General features: G+C 38.3%; 1 protein-coding gene across 3 annotated transcripts in view; it reads left to right on the top strand.

Annotated features, from left to right (window-relative positions):
* LOC109791779 (secreted RxLR effector protein 161) overlaps nucleotides 1–16,295 on the top strand; it is a 50,804-nt gene that overhangs the window by 23,595 nt on the left and 10,914 nt on the right. For 2 of the 3 annotated variants that reach the window (XM_083062509.1, XM_083062508.1), the window contains exons 1-2: nucleotides 1,193–15,938; nucleotides 16,032–16,270. In XM_083062509.1, coding sequence (XP_082918635.1) covers nucleotides 4,212–4,808 — 597 coding nt within the window. In that variant the 5' untranslated portion in view covers nucleotides 1,193–4,211 and the 3' untranslated portion in view covers nucleotides 4,809–15,938; nucleotides 16,032–16,270. Of the gene's footprint in view, nucleotides 1–1,192; nucleotides 15,939–16,031; nucleotides 16,271–16,295 lie in introns of those variants that run through there. The other variant, XM_083062515.1, reaches the window with a different exon arrangement.

The raw sequence follows: 16,295 nt of genomic DNA, 5'->3' as shown, positions 1-16,295 counted from the left end.
AGCGAACACCCTACCAGTCGTAGTGGGTCTGTCACCCCTCTGAGTCTCGGTCCTCTGAACACTACTCCTCTGTGTATCGGCTCTCTGTGCATCGCTCCTCTGAGTACTCCTCTCCGGTCTACTCCTGGTGGGACAGTTGAAAGACACATGTCCCATCTGCTGACATCTGAAACACCTGCTCTCAGTGTGTGGACAATCCCTGATCAAATGGGATCCACCACATCTGTAACACCTAAGGGCAACACCTCCACCCTGTCCTCCTCCTCTAGTAGTCTCAGCAGGTTGCCTAATGACAGGACCCCCTTGCTGTGGCTGGGGCCTATCATACGGCTTCCCCTGACTTCCACTTCCTCTCTTGGACCCAGCTGGTCCCCCAGCAGCTCTGATCACCCGGCTACTCCCTTCCAACCTCTCTACAATCTTCGCCTTCTCTACTAAGGCAGGAAACTCGGTGATGGCCATAGGCACCACCACCTTCTTCAACTCATACTTCAGCCCTTCAGCAAATTTTCTGCACTTCCAGGCTTCAGAAATAGCCTGTGAATAAAAACGAGCCAAGTGCTCAAACCTCAATGCATACTCTGATACAGTCAACCCACCCTGATGCAATCGCAAAAACTCGGCTTCCTTGGCGTGCCTCACGCTCTCCGGATAGTATTTCTCCATGAACACTGTCCTAAAACATTCCTAGTCCACTGTAACTCCCCTAGCAGCAAGCATCTGGCAAGTGTTTCTCCACCAATGCTCGGCCTCTCCTACCAGCATATACACCGCATATGCCAACTTCTTTTCTGGAGAGCACCCCAGAACATTAAAAATCTTCTCTAACTCACGTATCCAGCGGTCAGCTACCTCTGGATCCGCTTCACCCGTAAACTGTGGGGGATGACACTTCTGGAACTCAGCCAGGTCCTGGCTCTCCTGTGACCCCGTGGGTTGTGCTGCACCAGCTACAGCTCTTTCAGCTTCCATCCTAGCAAAATATGCATTTTGCTGCTGCATAGCCATAGCCATTGTTGTGATTCAGGAATTGTGTGTCTTGTTGTACACACACCAATCTTATTTATAGAGTGAATACAATAAATGATAGAGATATGAATCTCTCATATTATAGAAACTAATCTAATCATATCCCTAATTGATAGTGAGGATAATATATGTATCCAACAATATCTGTACAATATCTGTAACACTCCCCCTCAAGCTGGAGCATATATATCATATGCGCCAAGCTTGTTACAAATATAATCAACCCGAGGCCCTTTAAGAGATTTTGTTACAAATATAACCTGGAGCAGGACATGAGTAGAGAGAAAAAAAATCTAAAGGAATAGACCTAAGCTCTGATACCATGTTGTGATTCAGGAATTGTGTGTCTTGTTGTACACACACCAATCTTATTTATAGAGTGAATACAATAAATGATAGAGATATGAATCTCTCATATTATGGAAACTAATCTAATCATATCCCTAATTGATAGTGAGGATAATATATGTATCCAACAATATCTGTACAATATCTGTAACAACCATCATCTCCATGGCACGGGCTATCTGTTCGTTGATCCTAGTCATCGTCTACAAAAATAACAGTATATTTAGTACACTACCACTCAGTCAAACAACAATTAATAACACAACAGTTCATCACACAAATCAACACAGCAAACAACACAATAAGATGGCACAACACAGAGTTAACACAACAAAAGCCTAAAGGAACCACCCCTAAAAAGTGTCCACTAGACTCGACCTGCTCTGATACCACTAAAGTGTAACGACCCTGCTGGCCATTTCACTCACCACCAAAACACACCGGAAACACTAGACAGAATAGAACAAGTATATAAATAGAGTCTAGAATATAAGTATATACATATGTCCCGAATCCGACTAGAGTTAGGGCATGCAATTTAAGAATTTCATCAAAAGTCACTATGCCAAGTGACCAAAACAAACAAAACATCCTTAGAAATCAGCTCTATCCATCGGCTCCCGACTCATCATTATCCATCACCTATTCCTGCTCTGCTCCCGTACATAGTACGATCATAGCAGTCCAACCACATGAAAACACAAAGGGTAAGCTAGCATAAAAGGAACAACGTATAGAAAGATTTAGGAAATATAAAAGCTACAATTTTCAACACTTCATCAACATACATCCTGTCGATTCTCAACATGATCATCAATAAGCATGCAATGCGTCGTCACGCATATCAACTCGGAGATCTCCTACAACAACTCAGCCTTTCGGCCTACATCAACTCAGCCATCAAGGCCTACAACAACTCAGCCATCAAGGCCTACAGCAACTCAGCCATTATGGCCTACACATCTCAGCCAACATACAACACAGTACAACACATCATCTCACAATATATCAATACATCTTACTACAACATATAATACGACTCACCCATCTTGTTTACAATATTTCTACACTTATTCATTGTCATTAAACCATAAGACAACTCAACCAACAAGCTTTAAACATATAAGACCTTCATCAAGCAAACAATCAACTCATATAGAAAAGAAATTTATCAAACTGAGTTCCTACGCTAAGCCTAGAATCCACGCTCAGCCTCATCCCTCCAGAAACTCAACTCACTCCCACGCTAAGCCTGGAATCCACGCTCAGCCTCAAGATTCCAGCAACATTAAAAAATTTCCAGGCTAAGCGTAGAATCCACGCTTAGCGTCCCAAACCCAGAAAATTCATACCAGTTCATGAACATCTCAAATCTCCCAACATATACCCAAAACCCCTTCGAATCCATTCCATATTTTCATCAAACATTAAGAAAAATACCTCATTTTCAACATGCAACCTCAAATCAAAGAAACCCCAAAATTTTCATCAAAACCCCAAAAGTCCCCAAAATACCATTTTTCCTCAATCTCAACCAAAATCATCCATCAACAAGCAGCTAACGAGTTTCCAAGACTCATTCTCAACAAAAAAAAAGCGAACCTAGCTTCCCTTACCTCGGGTGAAGATTCCGAGTTCCGGGGGCTTGAACGGAGAAGAAGAAAGAGCTTGTCCGGAGGAGAATGTTAAGCTTGAAAAGAAGCACCACTCTCAACTAGTTCCACTTGCCTCTGGCTCAGCACCTAAAACCACCAATTTCAGAGAAAGGAGAATGAGAGGGAAGAAGAGAGAGTTTTAGTGGATGAAAGTGAAGGAAGGGAAAAATAGGGAAGGGGTCTCACACCACTACTCCTATTCCAGCTAACCCCCTCCTCTTGTTACATATCACCGTCGACCACGGCAAATCGGCCCGACATTACCTGCAGAGTCACCAGATTCTTGTCCTTCACCATCAAATGCCCCTACTGCGGATCCTAGTGAGGATAGCTCTGAACGGCCCATTGCTCTTCGAAAAGGTATCCGGTCTACTCGCAATCCTCATCGTATTTATAATTTTCTGAGTTATCATCGATTATCTCCCTTGTATTTCTCCTTTGTCACTTCTATATCTCCTCCTCTTACTATTCCTAAAAATGTTCATGAGGCTCTTGGTCATCCTGGATGGAGACAAGCCATGTTTGCTGAAATGCAAGCTCTGGAGCATAGTGGTACATGGGAGCTAGTTCCCCTCCCTCCTGGGAAACGATTAGTTGGATGCCGATGGGTCTATGCTATTAAAGTTGGCCCTGATGGCACAGTTGATCGGCTCAAAGCCAGATTGGTGGCCAAGGGGTATACTCAAATTTTTGGGCTTGATTATAGTGACACTTTCTCTCCTGTGGCCAAGCTTCCTACTGTTCGTCTCTTTCTTGCTATGGCAGTTATTCGTCATTGGCCTCTTTACCAATTAGACATTAAAAATGCCTTTCTTCATGGTGAGTTGGATGAGGAGATTTACATGGAGCAACCTCCTGAATTTGTTGCTCAGGGGGAGTTTGGTTTAGTTTGTAAATTGAGAAGATCTCTTTATGGCCTCAAACAATCTCCTCGAACTTGGTTTGCAAAATTTAGTCATGTTGTACAAGACTTTGGGCTTAAAAGGAGCGAAGCAGATCACTCAGTTTTCTATTGTCATACTTCTCCTGGGAGATGTGTTTATTTGATTGTTTATGTGGATGACATAGTGATTACTGGGACATCTAAAATATTTTCTTGGTATTGAAGTTCCCCAATCAAAGGAAGACATTGTGATCTCTCAAAGGAAGTATGCTTTGGACATTTTGGAGGAAACAGGCATGACAGATTGTAGACCCATTGATAGTCCTATGGATCCTAACCAAAAGTTAATGACTGATCAAGGTGAACCGTTCAGAGAGCCAGAAAGGTATAGGAGATTGGTTGGGAAACTCATTTATCTTACAATCACGAGACCTGATCTCTCTTTTGCAGTAGGGGTTGTTAGTCAGTTCATGCAGGCTCCTCATATTGATCATTGGAATGTTGTTCTGCGTATTCTTAGATATATCAAAAAGGCTTCAGGACAAGGATTACTATATGAGGACAAAAGAGAGAATCGAATTTCTGGATACTGTGATGCTAATTGGGCAGGATGTTCTATAGATAGGCGTTTTACTACTGGATATTGTGTATTCCTTGGTGGAAATCTCATTTCTTGGAAGAGTAAGAAACAAAATGTTGTTGCTCGATCTAGTGCTGAAGCTGAATATCGAGCTATGGCCTTGATTACTTGTGAATTTATATGGATTAAGCAACTCATTCAAGAGTTAAGATTTTGTGAGAATCATCCAATGAAATTGTATTGTGATAATCAAGCCGCTCTTCACATTGCTTCCAATCCTGTATTTCATGAGAACCAAGCACATAGAGGTTGATTGTCATTTTGTGAGAGAGAAGTTGCTGTCCAAGGAAATCATTACTGAATTTGTCAATTCCAGTGAACAACTTGCAGATGTTATGACTAAGTCATTAAGGGGGCCTCGAATTCAATTTTTATGTTCCAAGCTCGGTTCATACAATTTGTATGCACCAGCTTGAGGGGGAGTGTTAGAATAGCTTGTTTAGAAAGATTCTTCTTAGTTAAATATTTATTGTATTTTTCTGATTGGTCCTTTTTCTCCTGATGTAATTGCTTAGGTTTCTAGACTCTGTAGCCTACTCTGTAGCCTTTTTCTTCTTGTAACCCTAATCACTCTTTATAAGGAAAATATACAGATCAGTAAACCTGATCCTTTTTGGTCATTCTGTTTCAATATTCAAGTACTTCAATGCCTCTATTTGAGTTCTTTTTGAAATAGAGCCCTCGACCTGGTGTACCTTTGAGATATTGGAGGATTCTGTTAGCCGTTTTCATGTGGGCCTCAATTGGATTAGATGTATAGCGACTAGCTAAGCTCACAACGAAGTCAATGTCAGGCCTAGTGTGAGTTAGGTAGATTAGCATCCCAACTAGGCTTTGATATCTATCTTTATCAACTGGTGGACTTTCTTCTTCACTTCTCTTTTCCGGTTCAATGGGAGTATTGGCCGCCTTGCATCCAAGCATGCCGGTTTCTTGAAGTAAGTCCAATGTATATTTCCTTTGTGATACATAAATACCATTCTTTGTTTGAGCAATTTCCATCCCTTGAAAATATTTGAGCTGACTCAAGTTCTTGACTTCAAAATCCTTGGAAAAAAGTCCCTTCAGATGCTTGATTTGATCAAAATCATTTCCTGTGATAACAATATCATCAACATAAACAATGAACAAGGCTACCATCCCTTCCACGGAGTGTTTGACAAACATAGTGTGATCTGATTGGCATTGGTTGAACTTGTCTTCCTTGACAACTCGAGTCAATCTATCAAACCACATTCTCGGAGATTGCTTAAGGCCATATAGAGATTTTGGGAGCTTGCACACTATGCTTGAGGTTGTGGATGACTCAAGTCCCATGGGAATTTGCATATAGACTTCTTCTAATTCACCGTTTAGGAAGACATTCTTGATGTCTATTTGATAGAGTGACCAATCTAAATTTGCAGCTAAAGAAAGTATGACTCGAATCGAATTGAGTTTGGCCACCGGTGCAAAAGTCTCTTTGTAGTCCACTCCATATGATTAGGTAAACCCTTTTGCCATCAATTGAGCTTTGTATCGGTTTATACTACCATCGACATTGTATTTGATGGAAAATATCCACTTGCATCCAATCGATTTCTTCCCTTTTGGTAGATTGGTGATTTCCTATGTGCCATTTTTAACCAAGGTCTGGACTTCTTTTGTTATAGCTGCTGCCCATTTAGTTTGTTGGAGTGCCTCTTGAACATTCCTTGGGATATTTGTGCTGTCAAGAGTTGCAACAAAAGACCTATACCATAGTTACAATTTTCTATAGGACACATTTCTCAATGGGGTGTTGAGTGCAAGATCTCACCCCTTTTCTTAAAGCAATAGGAATGTCAATGTCATCAATAGGTTTAAGATTAGGAACGATATTACCTAGGCAAAACTCATTTTCTGGAGCCTGGTTGGGTTCATGGTTTTGCCTTGGATCTGTGCTGGACTCTACTCCCTTCCTTCTCTTCCTAAAGTACATCGTCTAGTTGTCTCCTTGTGTAGTCGGGCCTTGATTTTGCTGAGATGCAATCCTCTCTTTAGCTTCAGTTGGTGCAGTTTCTACTGCATTTTCCTGTTCAGTTTCTATTGCCTTTTCTTCATTTTCTACTATAATTTCCTCTACTGTAGGTGCAGGCTCGATTGGCTATGCATTTGAGGCAGATTCGGCTAGCTCAAATCCAAAAAATTCTGCTGCATTTTCTACTGTAGTTTCCTCTTGTGTAGGTGTAGTATTGGTTGGCAATGTATTTGGGGCAGATTCAACTAGCTCAAATCTCAAAAGTTGGGATTCTACCACTTCAATTGGATAAGTTTGCTCCTCCTGAATGCCAACTTGGAGGTAATAAGGCTGATTCTGAAAAAAAGTGACATCCATGGTGGTAAAATTTCCTGGTTTGGGGTGAATAACATTTGTACCACTTTTGGTGGAGGGAGTTGCCGAGGAAGATGCATTTGGTGGATTTTGGGTCAAGTTTGTTGAGACGAGGTTTGAGGTTGTGGATGAAGGCTAAACATTTGAATATTTTCAAGGGAATGGATGTAATGATACGACTGGTAGGGTATGAGGTTTGGAGAGTAGAGTAAGGGGTGTTAAAGTTGAGGATTTGGGACAACATTCTGTTTATAAAGTAGGTTGCAGAGAGGACAACTTCTCCTCAAAGTTGGTTGGGTACATTTGTAGTTAACATGAGAGATTTGGTCACTTCTAGGAGATGTCTATTCTTTCTTTTGGCGACCCCGTTCTATTGAGGGGTATCTACACTTGAATTCTGATGTATGATTCCATGTTTCTGAAGGTAGGAATTTAGTGCAGAGTGATAATACTCTCATCCCTTGTCACTTCTAAGCACATTAATTCTGCTTTGAAATTGTGTTTCCACCATCGTTTGAAACAACTCAAATATTTTACAATCTTCTGATTTCTCCTTCATTAGGAAAACCCAAGTGACATGTGTGTGATCGTAATGAAGGTGACAAACCATCTTGATCTAGTGACATTGTTTACCCGTGATGGTCCTCATATATCTTTGTGAATTAGGGAGAAAGGTTGAGAGGGTTTATAAGGTTGAGGCGGGTAAGAGTTGCGGGTATGTTTGGACAATTGGCATATTTCACATTGAAACAACTCCTGATTTTTATTGAACAATGTGGGAAATATTTTTTTCAAGTACATAAAATTTGGGTGGCCTAACCGATAGTGCCACAACATTCTTCAGCATTGCCAATCATCTTCCCCGACTCCAAAATTTGAAATTTCATAGGTTAGGGAAGAATTTAGTGACACTTCAAATCTCTTGTCAGTTTGCTAATGGATAGCAAATTACAGTCAAGTTTAGGCACATAAAGGATTGAATTCAGGGTAATATTTTGTGAGATAATAGATGAACCTTTACCCATGACCTTAGAAAGAGTCCCATCAGCTAGCCGAATTGTGTAATTATTAAGGCATGCAGAATAGCTTTTAAACACAGTTAAGTCTCCTGTCATGTGATCTAAGGCTCCTGAGTCAATGATCCATGACTTTGGTTTCCCTTTTGATGGTGGAGTTCATTAAGAAGTGGATGATTTGCTTCTCCTTTCCTTCACCAAGCGTAGGATCAACTTATTTGAAATGTGCACCAATTGAAAGAAGCTTAAGATGATGAAGAAGATAAATTGGAGTTCATAGGCTAGAGATGGAAGCGCCCTAGACACAAAGGAAAGCTCACTTCAAAAGTAGGAAAGTAAAGTAGGGTTTCCTAGTTCTAATGAAGGCTCTCGGTGACCTTTGAAGAAGAATTGGCTGAAGAAAATTCAGAGAATTCTTATTTCATTTCAAAAGTGCAAGTACAAGGCTTAAGGTGTGCATTTATAAGTGCAGATGAACCTAACGTGGCTCCAATCCAAGAGAAGCCAATTGGCGCCAAGTTTGAATTTCAAAATTGAATTTGAAATTCAAACCTTGCCCAGCCATGTGACTAATTCGGATGACACTCCCATCTTAATATAAATTTGGAAGCAATTTGGATTTGAATTTAGAGTTCACATGGCCAGTCCTCACCATGCCAATCCATGTGACTCAAATTCAAATCAAATGACTTCTAAATGATATAAATGGAACCTAATGCACCTATTAATGACTCCTGTGTAAAATCTTTCTAATGACCTAAATACAATGGTCAATCAAATACAATGGAAAGAAAAAATTACAAGAATGAAAAGGAGCCCAATATTGGGTATCAAAAACCCAAAGGCCCATGAAGCCCAAATCTAGGCCCAATAAGCCTAAAGCCCAAAATCCTAATCTAGGGTCCATAATACAAGACCAAAACAATGTAAATTCCTATACTACTAATATGCAATAAAGTGGTGGTCAATCAAGTAAAGCCCAAGTGAAAAGCACCCTAGGCCCACCAAGCCCATTAGGCCCACTTAGCTCTGAAGCAGTCAAATCTTCAAGTAGTCTTCTAGCCATTGCTCTAGTGGTTGGACCCTTGGTCCATGCTCTTCTATCATCCCCTCCCTCTTGAGAAGGATTCGTCCTCGAATCTAAAGACTCATCCTCATCATCACTAGTCCCTACAAAAGGTTTTAAATCACTGACATTAAAAGTAGGGCTAGCACCATAATCAGAGGGTAAATCAAGCCTATAAGCGTTAATCATTGATACGCTATAAGACTTGAAAGGGTCCATCTCCTCTAGGACTAAGTTTGGACTTCCTTTGTTGGGGAAAACGTTCCTTTCTAAGATGGAGCCAAACCCAGTCACCTTCCTCGAAGATCATAGTCTTTTTTCCTTTGTTATTGGATTGAGCATACTTCTCATTTTGTACTTGTATATGAGTGTTAATCCTTTCATGTAATTTTTTAACATACTCGGCCCTTGAAGTACCTTCCTTATGGATAAAATGGTTAACATTTGGAAGGGGTATCAAGTCTAAGGGAGTCAAAGGATTAAATCCATACACAGCCTCAAAAGGAGAAATATTGGTAGTCTTGTGGACTACCCTATTGTAGGCAAAGTCTATATGAGGCAAATACTCATCCCAAGATTTGTGATTACCTTTTAAAATTGTCCTAAGCATAGTAAATAGAGACCTATTAACTACCTCAGTTTGACCATCTGTTTGAGGATGGCAAGTAGTAGAAAAGAGGAGTTTAGTTCCTAGTCTTGACCACAAGACACGCCAAAAGTGGCTTAGGAACTTGGTATCTCTATCGGATACTATGGACTTAGGAAGACCATGGATCTTAACCACATCTCTAAAGAAGAGTTTTGCAATGTTTCTTGCATCATCTACTTTGTGGCATGGAATGAAATGGTCCATTTTACTAAAGCTGTCCACTACCACAAAAATAGAATTCATTCCGCTTTGGGTTCTAGGTAAACCTAGCACAAAGTCCATGCTAATATCTATCCAAGGGGCTGAAGCAATAGGTAAAGGTGTGTATGTACCATGAGGCATAACTTTAGACTTGGCTTGTAAACAAGCCAAACATCTAAGGCAATTCCTTTGGACATCCTTTTGCATATGGGGCCAAGAAAATCTTTCTTTAAGCAAACTAAGGGTTTTATCAACACCAAAGTGCCCCATAAGCCCACCTTCATAGCTTTCTTTTATCAACAGTTTCCTAATAGAACTTTGGGGTATACATAACTTTCCTTCTTTGTATAAATACTCCTCAGTCATATAGAAACTATTGAAAACTTTTTGTTGGCATTTTTCATAAATATCACCAAAGTCAAGATCTTTCTCATACAATTCCCTAATATTATTAAACCCAAGGATTTGAGTTCCTAGCAACATAAGCAAAGTATGTATTCTAGACAAGGCATCAGCCACATTAGCTTTACCTTTCTTGAATTTTATAATATATGGAAATTGTTCAAGGAATTCTAGCTGCTTGGCATGCCTCTTATTTAACTTACCTTGACCTCTTAAATACTTGAGTGACTCATGGTCACTATGGATTACAAACTCTTTGGACACTAGATAGTATTCCCAAGTTTGCAAAGCTCTAACTAATGCATACAACTCCTTGTCATAGGTTGGGTAATTGAGGGAGACACCTTTTACTTTTTCACTAAAGTATGCAATTGAGTGTCCTCCTTGCAATAACACATCTCCTATGCCAATTCCAGATGCATCACACTCTAGCTTAAAAGTCTTTTCAAAATTGGGTAGAGCTAGTATGGGTGCATTTGTAAGTTGTTCCTTTAAGAGTTGGAATGCATGATCATGCTTTTTAGTCCATTCAAAAAGAACATCTTTTTTTACAAGTTCATTCAAGGGTGACGCAATGCTAGAGAAGTTAGGCACAAATCTCCTATAAAAACTTGCAAGTCCATGAAAGCTCCTAACTTCACTAACATTCTTGGGTTGTGGCCACTCTTGAATAGCCTTGATTTTCTCGAGGCCACACGAATCCCTTTTTTACTCACAATGAACCCTAGGAATACCACATAGTCCACACAAAAAGTACATTTTTCAACATTAGCAAACAAGTGGTTATTCCTAAGGATCAACAAAACCTCTTTAAGATGTCCTAGATGCTCATCTTGAGATCTACTATATATTAGAATGTCATCAAAATAAACAACAAACTTTTCTATACATTCTCTCAGGACATGATTCATAAGCATCATGAATGTACTTGGTGCATTGGTTAAGACAAAAGGCATAACAAGCCACTTATATAATCCAAATTTAGTCTTAAAAGCAGTTTTCCACTCATCAACCTCCTTGATTCTTATTTGGTGCTATCCACTTTTAAGATCTATTTTGGAGAAAATAGTAGCACCATGCAATTCATCAAGCATATCATCAAGTCTAGGGATTAGGTGTCTGTACTTAATTGTAATGTTGTTAATATAGCCCTACAATCACAACACATTCTCCATTTTCCATCTTTCTTGGGCACTAACAACACAGGCACAACACAGGGACTCAAACTCTTTTACACCCAACCTTTGTCCAACAATTCTTGTACTTGGTTCTCTATTTCCTTGGTTTCTTGTGGATTTGTCCTATAGGCAGGTCTATTGGGTAGACTTGCCCCCGACACAAAATCAATTTGATGTTCTATACCCCTAAAAGGTAGAAGGCCCTTTGGACCCTCACTAGGAAATACATCATCAAATTCTTTTAATAATTGAGAAACTCCAAGTGGTAGAGAACTAGGTTCAAGATTTAAATTATGACAGCTAAGCATATCTCTACAAAGAAGAATATAAGAAGGTTCAAGTAAAGTTTGTTTCAAAATTTATTCTTGTTGAATTCCTTCTAATGGAAGAGGCTCTTCCTTCTTCTTCTTTGAAGATTTATGCTTCTTTCCTTTTTTTTTTCAACTTTTTTTTTCTTCCTCTCTTTTTAATTTCATTTGTACTTGATCCTCTATCACTTGTGATGGAGACAAAGGATGAAGTATAAACTTTTTTTCTTTGTGTGTGAAAGTTATTTAATTGGTAAGGTTATTATGCATGATTTTCTTGTCAAATTGCTTGGCCTTCCCAACAAGATATGACAAGCTTCCATGGGAACTATGTCACACACCACATGATCTTCATAGTTTCCAATGGAGAACTTTACTTTCACTTGTTTATCTACAATGATATCCCCATTTTCATTTAGCCAATGAAGTTGATATGGTTTGGGATGGGGAATTGGAGTGAGGTCTAGCTTCTCAACCAACCTTGTACTACAACAATTGCAACATGAACTACTATTCACAATGAGAGAACAAACTTTATCAGAAATTTTACACCTTGTGTGAAAAATATTCTCTCTTTGTGAAATGTGAGATTCATTAGGTTGACTTCCTAGAAGCCTTCTAATCATCAACAATTGACCATCATAGGGATAAGCTCTTTCAATTGGATGGTCTTCCTCACTAGTCTCACTGTCACTTGAAGTAGTAGAGCTAGATTCATCATGGCTACTATAAATGTCTTGTCCTATTAAAATCATAACTTTCTTGTTTGGACATTCAGAAGCTATGTGGCCTCTTCCAAGACATTTAAAGCACTTGATTTCACTAGATTTACTACTAGAAGTGATAGCATTTTTATTTTTTTCTTTTTCTTTTTCTTTTTCTTGACCTTTGCTAAAGTTTTTAGAATAGTCATATTTAGAAAATTGACCCTCCCTCTTGTAGTCCTTCTTGACATAAGAGTTAGATTGAGTTTTGTCTTTCTTAAAAGAATTTTTTCTCAAATGTTGTTCCACCCTTATACAAAGTTGGACCAAATCATCAAGGTCTCTATAAGGGAGTAACTCAACTGTATCTCTTATGTCAAAATTAAGCCCACTTAGCAATGGTCAAACTTTTCTCTTCCCTTATTCCAACTCTTATTAAGTACAACTCCATCTTTTGTCTATATTCCTCCACACTTAAATTCTTTTGTTGGAGTCTTTGGAGCTTATCTATAAGCTCCCTACTATAATATGAAGGTATATGCCTTCTTCTCATAACACTCCTTAAATCATTCCAATAGGCTATAGGAGGGTCATTATGAAGTCGCCTTTCTCTCACCAAGGCTGTCCACCAATACATAGCTTGTCCTTGGAAAGCTAAGGTGGCCAAGGGAACTTTTCTTTCTTCACCTACTTGATGACAAGTGAAGATTTGCTGCACTTTCATTTTCCAGTCCAAGTAGGCATCTACATCCTCTTTTCCATGAAAAGGAGGGAGATCAACTCGTGATTCCCTAACCTTTGGTTCTTTAATGACTCTTCTAGGAATAGGTTGGTAGTATTCATTCACATGCAAACTACCTACATCCTCTTGGCTTGTGGAGCCATTGGAACTCTTATGACTTTTTTTCTTTTTAAGTTTTTCCAAAAGTTTTGCTTCTTGTTGCTTAATTTTGTGTATTTCCTCCTCAAGAGCAACAAGTTGTACTTCCCTTTCAATCTTTTCTTTTTCTTTAAGAAGTACTTTTTGTTGTCTCCAAAGTTTTAGTGCTTCAACCTCCTTAACAATTTGAGAAAAACTTTTAGGAGATTCCATTTCACTATCACTTTGAGAAAGGTTACTCATTATTAAGCAAAAAGAATTTTATATGCTATGAAAAAAGAAAATATTTTTGGTCTTTTCTAGGAACAAGATTAACACTTGGAAGTCTAAGTGTACAAATTGCACTATCAAGGGAGGTGAGCTACTAAGAGCCACTTAATAACTAAGCCTTTTCAAGTGGAAATTACTAAACTTCCTTGTGGTATTCTCAATTCCACAAAAAAAATTTCACAAATTTTAATGATGGATGATTTTCACAATTGTTCTTGATTACAACTAGACGTGAGCAAATTAAATTCTACACATGCTAGTCGAATTATCAAAGCAAAATAATTAAACCAAAACAAACAACTCAAAGGAGACAATGTTAATCAACTAGTCGGTTTTGCCCTAAGTGGAAGCTTGAAACATGAAATTTCCAAGCCACTTCCACTAGTACTACACGTGAGTGATTACCAAGGGTTAGATATACCTGACCAGCTTCTTAATACTCCCTCCAAGATTTACAAATTGATTGAACTTTAAAAAGAAAATGCAAGAAATTAAACTAATCCTAAAACAAAGTTGTGACGGTTTTAGTGACCACTTTAGTGATGGATTTTTCAATCAAATTTTCAAGCACTAGTTTGAGTGCTTCAATCCGCCACCAACCCTGCTCCTTGATGCTCCTTGATCCTGCACAAATAACACAACCAATAGATGAACTTAGGTTGCACACAAGATGGATGGAAAGATCTCTCTTGTGATGGTAAGTTTAGTAGGTTTAGGTCACCAATTTAGGTCAAAATTTTAAGTCCTTTTGTCTCAAAACTCCATTCCTACCATTGTTGAGTCAATGTTTGGTTCTTAAGCTAGGGTTTGAGGCCACTTCCAGCACAGAATTTTGATCAAAGAAAACTTAGACAAACAACAAAAGCACAATTTAGAAAGCTTATACCAAAATTGAAGAATCTAAGTGTTTAAGACAAGACTGAAAGAAAGCCAAGGATTAAAGATGAAAATTAAGACTTCAAAGAAGGCTAGCACTCAAAGAGAAAGTTCCTAGATAAGCACTAGAATGGATTAACAAAACTAAAAAGAAATGGAAACAATCATCAAAGAATTTAGGTCAAAGCTAGTAGATCTTTTCAAAACTTTTGGTTTTCAATTCTCGGCTTTTCCTTTTTGTGTTTGTGTTTTTTTTTTTAAACCTTTTTATCTTTCTGGATTTTTAATGTTTTTCCAGAGAAAGTGAATTGCCTTTTACACCAAAATTCCTCAAAATGATTGAATACAATTCGGATCTACTAGAATTGAACCATTTTCAAGCAACAACTCAAATTCTAGTGCACTAGTTTTAGTGAAATGTTTTTGGATCCTTTTGCACTTGTTTTTATTTTTTATTTTTAAACTATTTTGAAGTGTTTACTCTGTATTTTTCTCTGTTTTTATCAACCAATTTTCCAGAATTTAGATCCACAATTAATCATGCACTAGAATTAGGTTTATCACTTTAAAATTTCAAGTAACAATTATGGCAACAAGATTTGCAATGGAATTTAAAAATTTGAAAACTCTAGACACAATGGAAACCTAACTCTAGGAGTTCACCAATGATCTACTAGTGAACATGAACTCAAGTATGTAAAGTAAAAGCACACAAGCAAAGGCACATTTAGAAGAAATAAGTCTCGGCCAAAACTCAACAAAACTTGAATTCAAATTTTTCAGCACATATTACAAGCACATCTTGAATGATTTTGACATTTTAAGCAATTACACTTGACTAGACAAAACTTAAGATTCAAAAATCAAAAGACCACACATGCATATGACTCCAAATGACCGAAACAATTTAAGCAAAAGATGAATGACTCAAATCAAAGAAAACAATAGCACAAGTTGAATCCTAGTTACTATTGATTGCGGATTGAAAATCAAAGTGCAATCAATAATTGGATCTATAGAAAAATTTGTTTTCAAAAATGATAGATCCAAGAAGAAACTCAAATTGTGACACAATGAACACAAGAACACAGAAAATCAATCGGTCAAAAGATGTACTTATCTTCAAAGAAAAAACCGTGCTCTAGATACCAAAAATGATGGTGGAGTTTATGAAGAAGTGGATGATTTGCTTCTCCTTTCCTTCACCAAGCGTAGGATCAACTTCTTTGAAATGTGCACCAATTGAAAGAAGCTTAAGATGATGAAGAAGATGAATTGGAGTTCCTAGGCTAGAGATGGAAGTGCCCTAGCGTAAGACACAAAGGAAAGCTCACTTCAAAAGTAGGAAAGGAAAGTAGGGTTTCCTAGTTCTAATGAAGGCTCTCGGTGACCTTTGAAGAAGAATTGGCTGAAGAAAATTCAGAGAATTCTTATTTCATTTCAAAAGTGCAAGTACAAGGCTTAAGGTGTGCATTTATAGGTGCGGATGAACCTAACACTACTAGAAAAATACTGTTTTACGTCGTTATATTTACATCGATTATCTAAGCAACGATGTAAAAAATATATGCAGTGGCAAACTTGTAATTAATTAGAAAATATAAGCAAATTTACATCGGTTCTTCCTAAAACCGATGTAAATACTTCATTTCTACATTGGTTTTAGGAAAAAACGATGTAAATTTGGTTATATTTACATCGGCTCACGGCAGTCAGGAGGCTCGGCAATGCCGCGAGGGAGTGCCTTAAGGCTGTGAAGTTGGACCCTGCTTATGTCAGAGCTCATAAGAGACTTGCTTCACTTTATCTTAGGTAATGCTGTCACATGAAAATTTGA

The sequence above is a fragment of the Cajanus cajan genome, chromosome 1 (genome assembly GCF_000230855.2).
Source record: "Cajanus cajan strain Asha chromosome 1, NIPB_CcT2T_4, whole genome shotgun sequence".
Taxonomy (NCBI): Eukaryota; Viridiplantae; Streptophyta; class Magnoliopsida; order Fabales; family Fabaceae; genus Cajanus; species Cajanus cajan.
This window is presented reverse-complemented; position numbering and strand designations above follow the sequence as displayed.